This window comes from Hibiscus syriacus, unplaced genomic scaffold (genome assembly GCF_006381635.1).
Source record: "Hibiscus syriacus cultivar Baekdansim isolate YM2019G1 unplaced genomic scaffold, ASM638163v2 tig00110118_pilon, whole genome shotgun sequence".
Lineage (NCBI taxonomy): Eukaryota > Viridiplantae > Streptophyta > Magnoliopsida > Malvales > Malvaceae > Hibiscus > Hibiscus syriacus.
Window position 1 is genome coordinate 618455 of NW_024062595.1, and position 15886 is coordinate 634340.

The 15886-nt window shown below is 35.8% G+C and overlaps 1 protein-coding gene across 1 annotated transcript; it reads right to left on the minus strand.

Annotated features, from left to right (window-relative positions):
- Nucleotides 1-1664: 1664 nt before the first annotated feature.
- LOC120215434 (increased DNA methylation 1-like) lies at nucleotides 1665-15604 on the minus strand. Its single transcript, XM_039213129.1, has 17 exons — nucleotides 15569-15604; nucleotides 15270-15468; nucleotides 12773-12854; nucleotides 6043-6093; nucleotides 5874-5955; nucleotides 5724-5783; nucleotides 5582-5634; nucleotides 5341-5507; nucleotides 4774-4957; nucleotides 4508-4565; nucleotides 4370-4426; nucleotides 4035-4283; nucleotides 3342-3403; nucleotides 3052-3108; nucleotides 2843-2936; nucleotides 2425-2565; nucleotides 1665-2020 (listed from the first exon to the last, which is right to left on the minus strand). Exons 4-17 carry the CDS (start codon nucleotides 6078-6080, stop codon nucleotides 1934-1936), a joined length of 1389 nt encoding a protein of 462 aa, XP_039069060.1. The 5' UTR covers nucleotides 6081-6093; nucleotides 12773-12854; nucleotides 15270-15468; nucleotides 15569-15604; the 3' UTR covers nucleotides 1665-1933.
- Between the last annotated feature and the right edge of the window lie 282 nt (nucleotides 15605-15886).

Here is a 15886-nt window from a genome sequence, read left to right on the forward strand (position 1 = left end):
ACTCATGATGAATTCCGTGGATCTGCACACATAGTGCATGTACGGTTTATTCATCAACTCATGATGAATTCTGTGGAATTCACACTTAGTGCCTGTACGGTTATTCATCAACTCATGATGAATTCCGTGGATTTGCACACATAGTGCATGTACGGTTATTCATCAACTCATGATGAATTCCGTGGAATGCACACCTAGTGCCGTTTGGTAATCACCATACTTACATTAATAAATCATACAACTATGACTACCATGACATGTACATACATAATTAAATGCACTCACCTGGATTGTCTCGTTATTATACCCAAAATGCAAAGCTGATCACTCTGGTACTTTGCCTTTAGTTTGCTTGACTCAGGAGCTTGATTTCGATCTACTAAACAATCCATAAATACATGTACAATATCAATTGTTGGTATGTTACCTAACAATTATACTCAAAAATTATTCAAGAGTACATATTATTAACCTTCTATAATAATATCAACCTATTTTTAACATTTCTGGTTCACTAGTATCGATACCCCCATCATGGTATCGGTACTACTATGTTATGGTATCGATACTCTATCACGGTACCGATACCATTTTTGCATTCGATGTTCAATGGTATCGATACCATCCTTATGGTATCGATACTCCCTTCTTGGTATCGATACCACTTGAATAGGTATCGATACTCCCCTCTTGGTATCGATACCACTTGAATAGGTATCGATACACCCCTCTTGGTATCGATACCACTTGAATAGGTATCGATACTACTCAACAGATTCTATTAGTTGCAAGCCTATAGTATCAATATTGTTCTATCAGTACCGATACCCGTGCCCAGAATTTCCAATTCCCAGAATTTCCAATTTTTAGCCCGAATATCACCCAAATGGGGTCTAATTTCGGTATGTTTACACCATACAATACGATTAAGCTATTATTTACCTATCCATACTAACTTTCTTTCATTTAATTTCTTAAAACATCTAAACTCTTCCACGAACATTCAATTCTAATAATCATACCTCTTTTTCTAGTATGTTATTAATCTTATCCAATGCTTCTAATCTTTCATTTACTTCTTTGACAAGTCAATTTTACCAATAAACATAAATAAATACTCATATAATAACATATCGTTTTAAAACTCATTTTCTTTAATCTCTTATATTTCCTCTATTTCATATTTTAATCTCATATAACATTTCCTTAAGCTTACCTATTACTTAAAGGTTGCAAGAATCAACCAAAATCAACCGAAAACATGAGCTAGATGAAGCTTACCTTAAACCATGGAGGAGCACTCTCACCCACGGGAAGAAGAAGAAGAAGAGAAATAAGTTTTTTCCTTTCCTCTTTTCTTAAATCTCTAATTTAAATGGGTTTTAAATTCATTTCACCTAAAAGACCAAAATGTCCTTTCAATAAACTATCTCTTACAAATTGATCTTACTTAAGTCATTTCTTATACTTTACCAATTACTCAATTTAGTCCTCCAAATTTTTAATTCCTTTCAAGTCAATCACTGACCTATTATTTGAGGTATTACACTATCAGCACTTCAAAATTCATATTAAAAAATATTAAAATAAATTTATCCATATCCAATATGATAACTTCTAGTTATGACTTTTTTTCCTCAGTATAAAGGGTTAAAAACAATGCTGAAAAGAAAATAGCAAAATGTGTTTGCTGCATGCATGAATAAAGAAAGGATCAGCATGCAAAGCATGTTTGATTCACTTTTCTTTCTAAGTCTTTACATCCTTCGTTCATTGTTTAGTTCTAGTTTTGTACAAAAAACAAAACCATTTATGGTGGGTGAAAACAAAAACTAGAACAAAAAAATTAAGACCAACACCACAAATTAGACCTATTGTTAATGCCAAATCCCGGTATTTTGATGAACACTTGTCAGGAAGAAGATGATCGGAACTATTCAGATAACAGCTCTACTTTCTTCTCCAACATCACCGTTCCCTTAAAAATCGTCAACTGAAGCTCCTTTTGATACTTGGACAACTGAACATTAAACAAAGTTCACAATAGCATCTCTCTTGTTTAGTAATTTTTGGTATAAACGGATCAAAATAGACATGCCAGCTGGAAAAGTTTGAGACTCAAGTTTTTAGGATCAAGTCATTGTGTTCGAATCATTCCAAGATTAAAATAATGACTTTTTGTGTCAAAATAAAAGATTACTCCGGGTGCAGGTTGTTTCGGGTGCAGGTTACTCTGGGTGCTAATTGTTTTGGTTCCGGTTTAATTCAAGTTTAGATCACATCAGACAGGTTTTATGGTCAAATCAAATCAGGTCAGATTTGTGTCTGGGTTAATCGAATTGGGTTTTCAGGTTCAGATCAGAATCGACAGATTTTGATCAAAATAATGACGTTGTGTCAAAATAAAAGATTGACTGTACTTACTTGCTGCTCACTCATCTTAGCAAAGCCAAACTTTTTTGTCCAAATTGACAAAGCTTCGTCCGCAGCTGGGAGCACCAGGTTTTCAACATTCAGAGAACTCAGTAAACTCTCGATACAAGCAAATAATGCCTGGAAATATCCCTAGAACAAAACCAAATAGGCAAATTATGATCAGTTAGCTTTTTTAGCATTAGTATAGCCATCGAGTTTCGAACAGATTGGAAAACTAGCAACGAAAGCAATACATGACAGTGTAACAAAGTTAGGGACCAAGGAGTTTATCTTAAAAGCATTTCAAGGTAGCAAAATTTTGCAATAAGGTGAAGATAACATTGATTGCACTTCAAACAGATTAAAAGAGAAGGATTGAAGTTGATAGCAATGGCATATTCTTTGACCACCCCATTGAAGAACTTACTTTTCCTTGATGTTTTCTACTTGTAGCTACGATAGGCAGCTCGGCAACCTCCCGACCAAATATTCTAAGAAGACCAGCAGATACAACAACAGACCTGCACATGTGCATCATGTATAAATTCATACATAAATAAAGTAATCAACAAGACAAGAACACCAAGGAACTACCCCCAAAAGAATAAAAAGAGAGAGAGAGAGAGAGCACTATACCTCACAAGCAAAACAACACAATACATTCCACCAAACTCTTGTCCGGATATATTTCTCCTAAAAGAAGTTCAAGCACTAACAATCAGATTAAAACAAACCATAACACTAGTAAAATTATTTGTCTTAACAATATCAGTAAAATATAGTTAAGCTGCAAAAATTGTGATAAGATGTCCTATTAACCACATAAATGAACACATCTTCTAGAGAACATCTTTTCTTGAACATAAAGAGAGTTCCAGTTTTTCAAGGCAAAAAGGAAAGATGCAGGGGTAAGAATAAGTACATACCCGTAGACCATGACAGGAATCAAATCACGACCAGATTTTTCTACAATGGGATCAAAACATTCCTGTCAAAAAGTTCAAATGATTTGAGCAGACAGACCGTTTTTATGTACAACTTGAGTAATAAAATACCTGCATGATGATCAACACTCTAAAGGCAGCAAGTATATATATACATAAGAAAATTCAAAAAAAATCCCATTGAAAAAAAGAATACCCCCGAATGTAATCAAATCCGATGAAAAAATTACTTTCTTTGAAATCCTGTCCTCGCCTCAAATGCAATTTTAATAATTTTCATGGATGGATTTTCATGAATTTGATAATTTGATTTGAGAAGAATATTTCATCTTCTGGATCTTAATAGTACTATTAATCAGCAATCGGTAACATGTTCCCAAATATAAAAATATATGTGATCATACTCTGTAAGACCAATAACTTCAACCTCATAATGATTGTATGCTAAAGAATGTTTCAACTGTTTTGATTAAAACTATAGCTGAAATGTTTTAATATAATGTTTCAACTCCAATAACAAATTCCTTTTATATAGTGTTTCAACTCTCAGCATGACTGAAAAACTAGGTTAAAAGTCACATACGTCCTAACAAAAAGACCAGTGACAAAAAGGTAAAAATATCTTGAGCAACTAGTTTAATAGAAATAATAATTTTAATATCAGGAAATGATTACTCGAAATATTGCAGCAGCACTTGAAAGTAATGGAAGATGTTCAGGATAACGGCTTTTCCCACTCAGTATTCTCCATTGACCACAATCTGTGGCTCCATCAATTAATAATCCTTTTTCTAAATACTTTCTTCTGATTATATTTGCAAATGAAGTAGGAATTATCTGTACCCCACAGGAAACATAACTCTGGAGAGACCCATGAATTCTGCTGCAGTCATCACAACAGAACCATTTATCCTCAGGAATTCCCTGTAATATGGATGAAAAACAAAGGTAAACACTTCAACTAGCATGCATATGATAACAATTAATCTGCCAGAGCATTTCAGACTTACTCTCAAATCACATAATCCACTATTCCGCAAGCAACCGACATGGAATTCCTTCTCACACTAAGAAAAAAATTCAAAAATAACTATTAAACCAAAAAAATGCTGGCTTGGATAGAAATAGGATGAGGAAACAACACTTACTTGGTCACAGAGAATAACTGTTCGATCATCAAATGTACAGCCACTAAAGTCATGTCCCCTGAAAAGAATCTCATAACATTAAATTAGCAACATGGAAAAATTGAATCTAAAACCACTAAACACATCGAAATCAAAAAATAAAATGTAGAAAAAAGATACAAAAATCAGAAGCAACAAAAAACATCCTACTAAGAAAGTATGAAGAGATTATTGACTCATATTTGATGGAGCCATGGATAGATTTAATCACATATATTGGTACGAACCTGCAAACAACACAACCACCAATTTCAAATTCTGGTGCTTTAACAACTCTTGTTAATCGTATCACAATTGGTCTTGCTGTACTTGACGCTTCTCCAGAAACAGCTTTTCTACCAGGACCATGTTCATCTGCACAATTTGCACAATGCCATTCACCTTCAGGAAGGTGCTTTAGATTCAAACAAGCTGCAACAAAAAAAAATCAATAGCATTAATGATGAAAGAAAACATTACACCAAAAAGAAAATCCGGTAAAAATAACAGTACCAAATGTATTTTTACAGCTAAAAAGATGCAAAATGATAACTGGTTAAGAGATGCACGTCCGCCATTCATCTTTTGAAAATAATTTGTACAAAGACATTCATGATCATCATTGGCATGAAAGCATAAACGTAACTAGAGCTCCAAAGGCTGACCCGCATGCTACGTCTAGTTAATGAATTGGTCACATGAAGATCATTTGATGCTGGCCACTCAATCAAATTTTTACAACACCAACAATAAATAAAGGAGCTACCTAAACAAGAAATTAAACGAAACACCTAAAAATAGAATAAATTACAGACTTGGATGAAAAGCTCGAGGGCATTCAGAACAAAGAAGCAGATCTCCAGCATCTCCACACACTGCACATGTATCATCACTGGAACCAGTTGTAACACACTGCCCATTTGCTAATGACAACGCTATATCATGAAGCGTCAATCCATTAGATGTATAGATGTGCCGATACCTGTGTAAAGAAAGAAACTTGATAAAGGATTCATAACATTCTAGGAAAGATCACATTCGGTAAAGACCACTTACGGCTGTCTTCTGGTGGCCATTCCGGCATGTGCTTCAAACTGTGAAGGGCTAAGCTGCTCACGCCAAATAAATAAATAAATAACAAAAATCATTAATGGGAGAAGTAGTCTAGCATAACATTGTTAATGAATTAGGAATTCACCTCCCTCTCACAACAGCAACATACTATACCGTTTCCCTGCTTGTAGCCCTCCAGTAACTTCTGAAAAACACATTTAGAGGTCTGGTTAGCGCCACTACTAGGAATAAATTGATGCTACTCAGCCATATTGTATCCAATAAAATTTTGGACCTGTCCTTTGATAAAGTAGGTCAATTCTGCTCCATCTGGAAGTCCATTTGGCATAAAAAGTAACCGGTGTAAATCATTATCCCTGACAACAATTTAAAGAAATTCCAGCTTAAATCAGGCAGATCTAAGATTTGCAAAGAGAGGGAGCACAATATATGCTATAGCATACCTTTTCTTCATGCCACCATCAGTTTTCTTTCGCTTCATGACTGAGTTCGGCCTACTAAAGGTAGAACATCAGTGAAGTGTGCGTAAAAAGAGAACAGTGCTAGTAATAGCCCTCTTTAGGATTTAGTCATCATCATGCAATCTTGTAAATTAGTCTAATAACTTCCCTCCAACAGCTCCCATGAGAACTAAAATTAAAAGGTAAACATGACATCCAAATGCTAGATTCAACTCCACTAAACACCCAGATAAAACCATCAGGGTAGAATCCTTGTCCAAATTGAAAGCCCAGATAATTCAATAAAACCATCCATCATGTTGGAATTCCTAAAATTAAGGACAAAATCTTTACCTTATTTCTAGGAGTTTACCTTTAAAATAGACACTAATCTTAAGTTACTGATTCTTAGGAAGTTACTAATTTTTAGGGATCATTTCCTAGTTTGTACTAATTTCTTTTCTTCAAAGCTGTAAACTATCAAGTATCAACAGAAAATAATATACTAAACAACCTTTCCTTCCTAAGTTTGTTCATGGCATCAGAGCTCTAGGATTCTTTTGGTCCTGCTCCTTCAACTCTGATTTCTCACCTTAAAAATCCCTCCTATTCATTCTTCCTCCCATTGGTGACGAAACTCTATCCGAATCTGGGACTTCACAAGTAACTTAGAATATCAATCAGGTAACCACTCAAGGTGACCTTAATTCCTCCCTTATAATCACCAATCACCATCTAGATGGAAAGAACTTCTTACAATGGTCTCAATCGGTTCTTATGATGATTTGGGGTCGTGGAAAACTAGGATATATCAATGGAGAAATCTCATGACCAACCATAGCAAATCTTACTTATGCTACTTGGGAGCTCAACAACTCAATTGTAATGGCTTGGTTGGTCAACTCAATGGAAAGCCACATAAGTCGTACCTATCTTTTATTCAAGACTGCAAAAGACATGTGCGACGCAGTCAAGGAGAACTACTCCGATCTGGGAAACGCTTCTCGAGTATTTTAAATCAAACTAAATAGGACAAGTTGCTACGAATACTGAATGATTTCGTAAGTTTGGCTTCTTGTTCAGATTGGGTGAAATGGCTCGGCTCTAGCGACGGGCGTTACTCTAGTAAACCTGCTGCTTCTCTCCAGCAATACAATGTTTCAATAGTTTTCGATTGGAAGAATTCAGTTTGGTTGGGAATCGCCCCATATAAGTTGGTGTCCTTTGTGTGGCATGTTCTTCAAAGGAGAGTTCCAGTTAGGGCGGAATTAAGCAAAATGGGGGTCTCGCTTTCTGGTTTGCCTTGTCCATTCTGCCAGTGCATGTTGGAGACTACAGAACACTTATTTTTGCCTGCAAATCGTCTTGGATTGTTTGGGGAGCCTTACTTGCAATGTGGGGCATCTTGACAGCCCTTTCTTCTGACCCCTTCAGCTTTATGTCGATTTGGAGCGAATCTCTCCCATTGAACTTTCACTGCAGGTTTGTGTGGAGTACCCTCCCCTTTGCGATCTTATGGACTATATGGTTACATAGGAATGAAATGGTTTTTACGGGCAAAAAATTAGACATGTTACAATTGATTTTTCTCCTCAAATTCAGAGTTGCTTGCTGGCTAAAAGCTAAATTTCCTACGTCCCCCCTTGAGTTTGGGAGTTCTAGCTGGGGATCTTTCTCATGCAAAGGATTCTCGATTGAGCAAGAAAGTTTTGAACCCTATTCAATTTTGGCTCCCTCCTGCCTCAAGTCTCTTACAATTTAACGTTAACGGAGCTATGCAAGTCGATGGTAGGGAGGGTGGAATAGGTGGTATCCTTCCCACCCATTTTGGTCGCACTCTGGTGACCTTCTCGATTCTAATCGGGGGTGGTTCACCGGTGCAGGCGGAGGTTCTGGCAATTAACTATGCACTGACGCTATTTTTGGATTCCAATTATGGAGTTTTTTAGTTAATTATTGAAAGTGGTTGTGTTGTTGCGGTTAAGTGGATTCAGAATCCGTCCTCTATTTCGGTCGAAATGTCATCTCTCCTTCACCCTGTTGCAGGAATGGTATTACGCGAGCGAGTTTCTATTAATCTTGTCCCCAAAAGCTTTAACACTGCTGCAGATCAGCTGGCCAAACTAGTTGTTGGAAGAACCAGTTCAGAGGTGATATTTAAAGGAGATTGAAGTCGTTGTTAAGGAGAGTTTTATTACCTATAGTGTGGGAGGCCGAGTGAATTTTTTTGCGCAAGCTGTCTTGGTGGTTTTGTGGGGAGGTTTTCCAACTGGGCAGGATTGTTGTGTTTGTTATCTATGTTTTATGCTGTTATTTAGTCCTCAGTTTGGTGTGTATTAAGTTCCTGAGTGAGTCTTATTGATGGTTGTAATTGAGGTTGTTTTTCCTTTTTATTCTCGTTAGAGTATTCTTGCTCTTTGTTTCATTGTTCAGGGCACACTCTTTTTCCTCCATCTTAGAGAGTTTTTTTTAACGAGGCCCCTAGCAATGAGTTTCCCATACTTTAATAAGAGTTTTCCTTTCAAAAAAAAATTAAAGGACATTCAACAGGGGACACTCAAAGTAACCCATTGCTACAACAATTGGAAGATCCTATGGCAGGAACTTGATATGTATTATAAGACGGACTGGGGTGAAGGCTTGGAACACACCAAGTTTATGACACACCTCAACAAGGAAAGAGCCTATGAGTTCCTAGCAAGGTTGAACTGAAAGTTTGATGAATTCTGTGGACGTATTTTGGGCTGAACTCCTCTACCAACAATCGGTGAAGCATTTGCAAAAGTTTGAAGAGAAGAAAATCGTAGTCGAGTCACGGGGACATGAAAAAACCTAAACTTGTGACAACTCTTGGTCACCGTCTTGCTGAAACTTCAACCTTATATCCAGGGGTCCAGAATCCCAGAAAACCCGAGCTGGAAGTGATTCAAGGCCAACCCAACCATGGTGTAGTCACTATAACTGTGCTGATCACACAAAAGAAAAGTGTTTCAAGCTTCATGGCTGTCCTGGAAACACAAAAATATAAGAAGGACAACAAGGCAGCTTTGTTATCCTCTAACACTTCATCCACTACTTCTGATGTTGTCCTAGGTGTTCGCCTAACCAAGTCTCAACTCGAGACTCTCCTTAAGATGCCTGGTTCATCAACTGCTCATGGATCTTTAGCCATTCAGTGTATTGCCCACAATATTACCTCTGAATCTAATAACCAACCCTCCTGGATTCTAGATTCAAATGCATCCGATCACATGACAGGTAATTCCCCTCTATTTCACACCTACACCCCTTGTCACAACCAATCTCGAATCCAAATTGCAGATGGATATTATTCGCCCGTTGCTGGAATTGGAGCAGTACAACTTACCAAGAATTTTTCACTCGAGAAAGTCCTACATGATCCAAAACTATCTTACAACTTTCTTTCAATTAGTAAGCTTACTAAATATGGGAACGTACTTGCTGAATTTTCTGCTATTGGTTGTGTGGTATAGGAACAGAAATCGGGGACGATGATTGGCACTGCTAAGGTTGATGATGGACTCTATGTATGGAATAACGTTAATAAAGACAATATACAAGGAGGATTGGCTCTATCACCTTCAAATGAGGACACTATTATATTATGGCAACGTAGGTTAGGTCATCCAAACTTCTTGTATTTAAAGAAATTGCTTCCTCTGTTATTTCAAAATAAAAATACTAGTTCCTTGAAGTGTGAAATCTACTTATTATCAAGCATACCCCCGTGTACCATACCCATTAAAGCCCTATATCCAATCCCAATCTTTCTCCTTGATACACAGTGACCTATGGGAAGCTAGCCGAGTGAAAAATGTTACGAGGGCTAGGTGGTTTATAACCTATATTGATGAAAAAATCTGAAACACCTAAAATATTCCAAAGTTTTCATTCCATGATTCGAACTCAATTTAACTCCATGCATACACTCCGCATTGATAATGGGAGAGAATACTTCAACTCTATTTTAAGCTCATACCTTTGTGACCAAGGCATTATACACCAATGCTCCACAACAAAACGGAATTTCCAAGAGAAAAAATCAACACCTCCTATTGTTGCTCGAGCCTTAATGTTTACCATGAATGTTCCAAAATACTTGGGAGAGGCAGTCCTCACTGCATGTTACTTAATAAACCAAATGCCATCCAAAGTTCTAAATCTCCAGACACGTCTAGCTTATACATGTGTCTTCATTGGCTATTCTCCGACACAAATGGGTTACAAATGTTATTCACCAACTTTGCGTTGCATGTTTGTCTCTCAGGATGTCACCTTCTTTGAAACCGAATCTTATTTTACAGCATCTCATCTTCAGGGGAGACTCTCAATGAAGATGAAACTCTTAATACCCTCCTTATTATACCCCATGATTCTACTCTCACCATTGCTATCACACAAAAACTAACCACCATGGTGCTCTCATAATTCTCGATTTAGACATTCTTTCCTCACAACAAAAGGAAATTAATTCTTCCTCACAACAAAAGGAAATTAATACAAACCTTCCCAATAGTAACCTTCCCACCGAAAAGCACCAGATCTTTGAATCAGAAAAACAACAACCACAAGCTCTTGAAATTCTTGTGTACTCTTAGTGTCGCTATTATCCTGAAGCAGAAACAGCACTTCCAATTCCATCCCCAATCGAGGACTGCTCTATACCAGAGGTATCCCCTGCTTCATCATCCATTGATGTTCCAATTGCAATTCGAAAAGGCACAAGGAGCTGCACACATCCTATTTCTCGATTTGTATCCTATGGAAATCTATCTAATTCCTACAAGAATTTTGTGGCTAATGTTGATCGTGTAGAGACTCCAAGGAATGTAAAGGAAGCACTTGAATCACCCGAGTGGAGACAAGTTGTGATGGAAGAGATGAATGCTCTCAAAAACAATGGAACATGGGAAGTTTCAAAACTGCCTAAAGGGACAAAAACAATAAAATGCAAATGGGTCATCACAACAAAATTTAAACCTGATGGCAACATCGATCGTTACAAGACTCGTCTTATGGCAAAGGGTTTCACCCGAACCTATGGCCTTGACTACGACGAGACATTTGCTCCAGTTGCCAAACTGAATACCATTCGGGTCCTTCTATCTCTTGTTGTCAACCTTGACTGGCCCTTGACTCAATTCAATGTAAAAAACGCATTCCTCAATGGTCAACTAAACAAGTATATATGAACTTTCCACTTGGGTTTGAAGAAAGTAAGGGTCAAGTATGTAAATTGAAGAAGTCCTTATATGGGTTGAAATAGTCCCCAAGGGCATGGTTCAGTCGATATGCCAAAGCCATAACCAACAGGAGTTATATTCAAGGGCAGGTGGACTACACTATGTTTTACAAACATTCGGGAGAGGGAAAATGCTCTATTATTATCGTTTATATTGACGATATAATCATAACAGGAGATGATTCAAGTGAAATTAAAAGTTTAAAAGAGTTCCTTAGAACAGAATTCGAGCTTAAGGACTTGGGATATCTCAAATACTTCCTTGGAATGGAAGTAGCAAGGTCTCAAACAGGTATTTCTAATTCCCAAAGGAAATATGTTCTCAATTTACTACTGGAAACTGGCATGATTGGGTGCAAGCCAACCGAGACTCCTATGGAGTTTAATTTGAAGCTAGGGATTGATGAGGATGGAGATGGAGAAGAAGTAGACAAGGGGAGAAATGAACGGCTAGTAGGAAAACCCATCTATCTATCACACACTTGTCCTGATATAGCTTTCGATGTAAGTGTCATCAGCCAATACACGCACACTTCGAGGGAAAAACACTTAGAAGCTGCGTACAGAATGTTAAGGTACTTGAAAGGGACTCCTGGTAAAGGTCTACACTTCAAGAAAACAGCCAGCCGTTATGTGGAGATCTACACTGATGCAAATTGGGCAGGTTCAGTAAATGATAGAAGCTTTACAAGTCGCTATTGTAGCTATGTATGGGTAACCTCGTGACATGAAGAAATAAAAAACAACATGAAGAAATAAAAAAAAATCTGTTGTAGCTCGTAGCAGTGCAGAGGCTGAGTATTGAGCGTTATCTCATGGTATATCCGAAGGAATTTGGATACGACTAATGGACGAACTAAAAGTGTCGTATATCAGACCTATGAAGATGTACTGTGACAACTAGGCAACTGTCATTATAGCACATAATCCAGTTCACCACGATCACACCAAATATGTGGAAATATATCGCCATTTTATCAACAACAAAAAAAGTCAACTTAGGAGAAGTGTGCATAACCTACTTACCCATTAAACAATAAGTTGCAAACTTGTTAATTAAGAGCTTGAATAAAGGCATGTTTAAGGTTCTTATTGGCAAGCTGGGTTTGTTAAACATCTACACTCTAGCTTGAGGGGGAGTGTTGGAATTCCTAAAATTAAGGAAAAAATCTTAACCTTATTTCTAGGAGTTTACCTTTAAAATAGACACTAATCTTAAGTAATTGATTCTTAGAAAATATACACTAATCTTAAGTTATTGATTTTTAGGAAGTTGCTGGTTTTTAGGGATCATTTCCTAGTTTGTACTAATTTATTTTCTTTAAAGCTGTAAACTATCAACAGAAAATAATATGCTGAACAACCTTTTCTTCCTAAGTTTGTTCACATCAGACAAGGACCTATAGAAAAATTAACAGTTGAAACAAGCAAAGATTATAGAAATAGAAATCACAAGAACTTCATATTTACCTTGTAGAACTAGGCAAACTAGGAGGTTTCACGTTATATATCTTCTCTGCCTGAACATTTAAGTTACTTTGCTGAAGACTAGCTGCAGAATATAACAGCATGTTAAAACATCGAACAATAGAAAAAGTAAAATGTGGCCCTATACTGGCAAGGTATAAAATAAGGTTTTTCTTGAAGAAGTTTGACAGTATTGCAACTATATATCTGGAATATTATATTTGATTTGATATCTAACTCTTAAAATTCATCATGTCTTCCAACACAATGAAATTGCTAGAAGGAAAGAGAATCAAGACTTAATGCAAAACTACACATGAGAGAGCAGAAGAATCTGAATTTATTTACTCTTGCATGTGCTGCTTGAGTAGGAAATTTTTCATTTTCTCAAACTTCAGAAACGCCAACCAATTCTGATGGCAGTTACCTCAAATGTAATTGACACCCTTTGATAGAATTTATATCAATTCTCTTGTTTCTCATTTGATTAATTTCTATAATTATGACATCATAAATTTCCATGTAAATTCACAAGCATCGGATGTATTTGTGTAAGCTACTAATTACAGTTAACTTTGAGTCTTTGAATTTATAAGATTTTAACATAACATCATTTAAAATAAATTATATATATTCCTATGTTATTCAATGAGAATACTACTAAAGATTTTATCAAACATTTTCAAAGTATCTAAACCTCCAAAACATGTATTAATTATAAGTTGTTTCTATATGATTCAATTGTTTTTGAGTTGATTTTTCTTGAAAGATGAAATTGTATTTTATCGTATTATTATTGAAAATCTTGCAAAATATTTTCAAATCTTTTAAAATCTCCAAAACATGTGTTCTAAATTGGTTTACATGTTTTTAAATGTTTTTAAATGTTTTTGAGTTGATTCAAAATATTTTTCAAAGTACTTGAAAAACAAATTTCTATTTCTAAGTCATTCTGTTGGACTTATCTTTAAACATTTTTTCAAGTGTTGCACATGCTCAAAAACATGTTCTATAATGATCCTTCAATAATAATTTTTTGAGTTTGAACAAAATGATTTTGATAATCTTTCAAATGAGTTTCTAACATGTACTTACTCAATGGAACAAATAGAAATATTTCACACATTGAAATAGAGTATTGTACAATCCAAGAAGAAAAGGATCAATCCATTGGAAGACAGAGCCTTAGTTTAGTCATTCAAAGGATAGACCCCTTTGAGAAAGGATCGATCCTTTTACACTACACAACAGTTAGTTTTTCAAATTCAAAGGATAGGTCCCTTCCCAAAAGGCCTAGAAAAGTTGGTTTTCCACCTCCAAATGGCTACAAACATCCTACAACGACTATAAACAGCTACAAACCCATTCCTAACTATAAATACACATCAAGAACACTCCAAGTAAGATATGAACATCCAAGGAACAAATCAAGGAAAAATACATTAATTCTTCAATTCGTCACTTCTCTTGTACATATTTCTTATTTGTGCTTCATTTGTATATATTTTATTCATTCTTTTGTGAGCTTTCAATTTGTAAATACCCACTTAGAGAGGTATTCTTTGCTTACACAAATTCAATCTTGAAAGAGAGATGTTTTATTTAGCCTTAAAAAAATTAGAGTGATTCTATCTTAGTCATTGTAAAAAAAAGGTAGAAAGGTTTCTATCTAACCTTGAATAGATAGTATTGTGAAGTGTAGAATTTCGATGAAGAGGAAAACTCCACTTATATTATTATGCGGCAAAACACAGCCTTAAATAGGTTGCGAATATTTACATAAACTAGGATCCCAAGACTACCAGGTTTCTTGTTTCATAAGACTCTTATGTTATCTCCTAAGAGAGTTCTAACTAAAATAAAACTTGTCCTTAAAAAAAGCAGAAAAGAAAACAACTCCTAGTAAAACTTTAAATTCCAACCGGTAGAAAAGAGAGCCCTAATCGATTTCTTTCTACATAAAGGTTAAACCTTTACCTTGAAAGGTTCAAATCAAGTTGGTGAGTTGAAAAAATCCTTAGTGGTGGAAAGCTAAGGTAGTGAGGTAGACATTCGAAGTGTCAAACCACAATAAATAGATCATGTTCATTTTCTATCCTTCTTATCAATTTAGCCAAAAACAAGAATGAATTTGTGTAAGCCCTAATTCACCTTACTTTTGGAAATAGTCGAGCTAACAAATACAAGTAGAAATCTGGTCCTAGATATTTCTCTTAATGATTTTATGTTCCATTTGAATAATTAGATATGGAATCCTAAGACCCCAAATAAATTTTCCTATAACATGGGAAGTAACCTCAAGCAAAATGGCAGTCCTATTACTGAATTCTCATCTTTTTTTTTCTTAGTTTCAAAAATTTTGACCATGTATCAAATCAGCTGTATCTTGAAACCAAAAAATTATAAATCTATTAAATACTAAAAAGGGCCCAATAACAGATGGTACATGATCTATATACAACCAACATAAACCCAATCAAAGCATGAAAACAGAAATTACCTTTCCAATCCTGGAAGGACTCCTCGTTTATAGATGTACCAGCTACATTTTTTATAACTGCATCCAGAATGCTGAGTGGAGCAGTCTTTAGTTCTTGAATAATACTATATATTGGCTTCCCATTCTCCAAGTATATGTGATTATTTGGATGCCTAGTTTTCGCACCAGCATGCTGCTCAAACTCATAGGCACTTAGCACCTACTCACACCCAAGACAACCTTCAGCTAACATAATACATCCTTAACTAAGCACTTACAGAAAAAATAACAGTAGTAACAGGAGCAGTTGAATTACTTACTTTGGATAAATTACAAAATGAGCATCCACACAAATATCCACACAAAATTTAAATAAGCGCGAAAGATTTGGGTTAGGTTTTTTATTATTTATGAAAGAGAGAGAGAAAGGAGGGAACGCTGAGGGCGGCAACAAACAAGAAGAGAAAGAAAGCTTAGTTCGCGGTCCAGATTTAACTTTTCAACAAGGAAGAGAAGATAGGGAGAGAAAATAAATCTAATTCAAATTGTTCAATAGTAATATTTGGGTTTAACTTCGATTTTAGTCCCTTTATAATGCTGAAATTTAAGATTTAAATGTAATTTTAATTTGACAAAAT

What these genes read in the sequence shown, in the direction of transcription:
- LOC120215434 (XM_039213129.1), bottom strand. Translation starts at nt 6,080, where the DNA reads ATGAAGCGAAAGAAAACTGATGGTGGCATGAAGAAAAG. An exon ending in ATTCCTGTCATGGTCTACGG is followed by an intron (nt 3,109 to 3,341) that starts GTATGTACTTAT and finishes AACTTCTTTTAG; the next exon opens with GAGAAATATATCCGGACAAG. An exon ending in GTAGAAAACATCAAGGAAAA is followed by an intron (nt 2,566 to 2,842) that starts GTAAGTTCTTCA and finishes GTTTTGTTCTAG; the next exon opens with GGATATTTCCAGGCATTATT.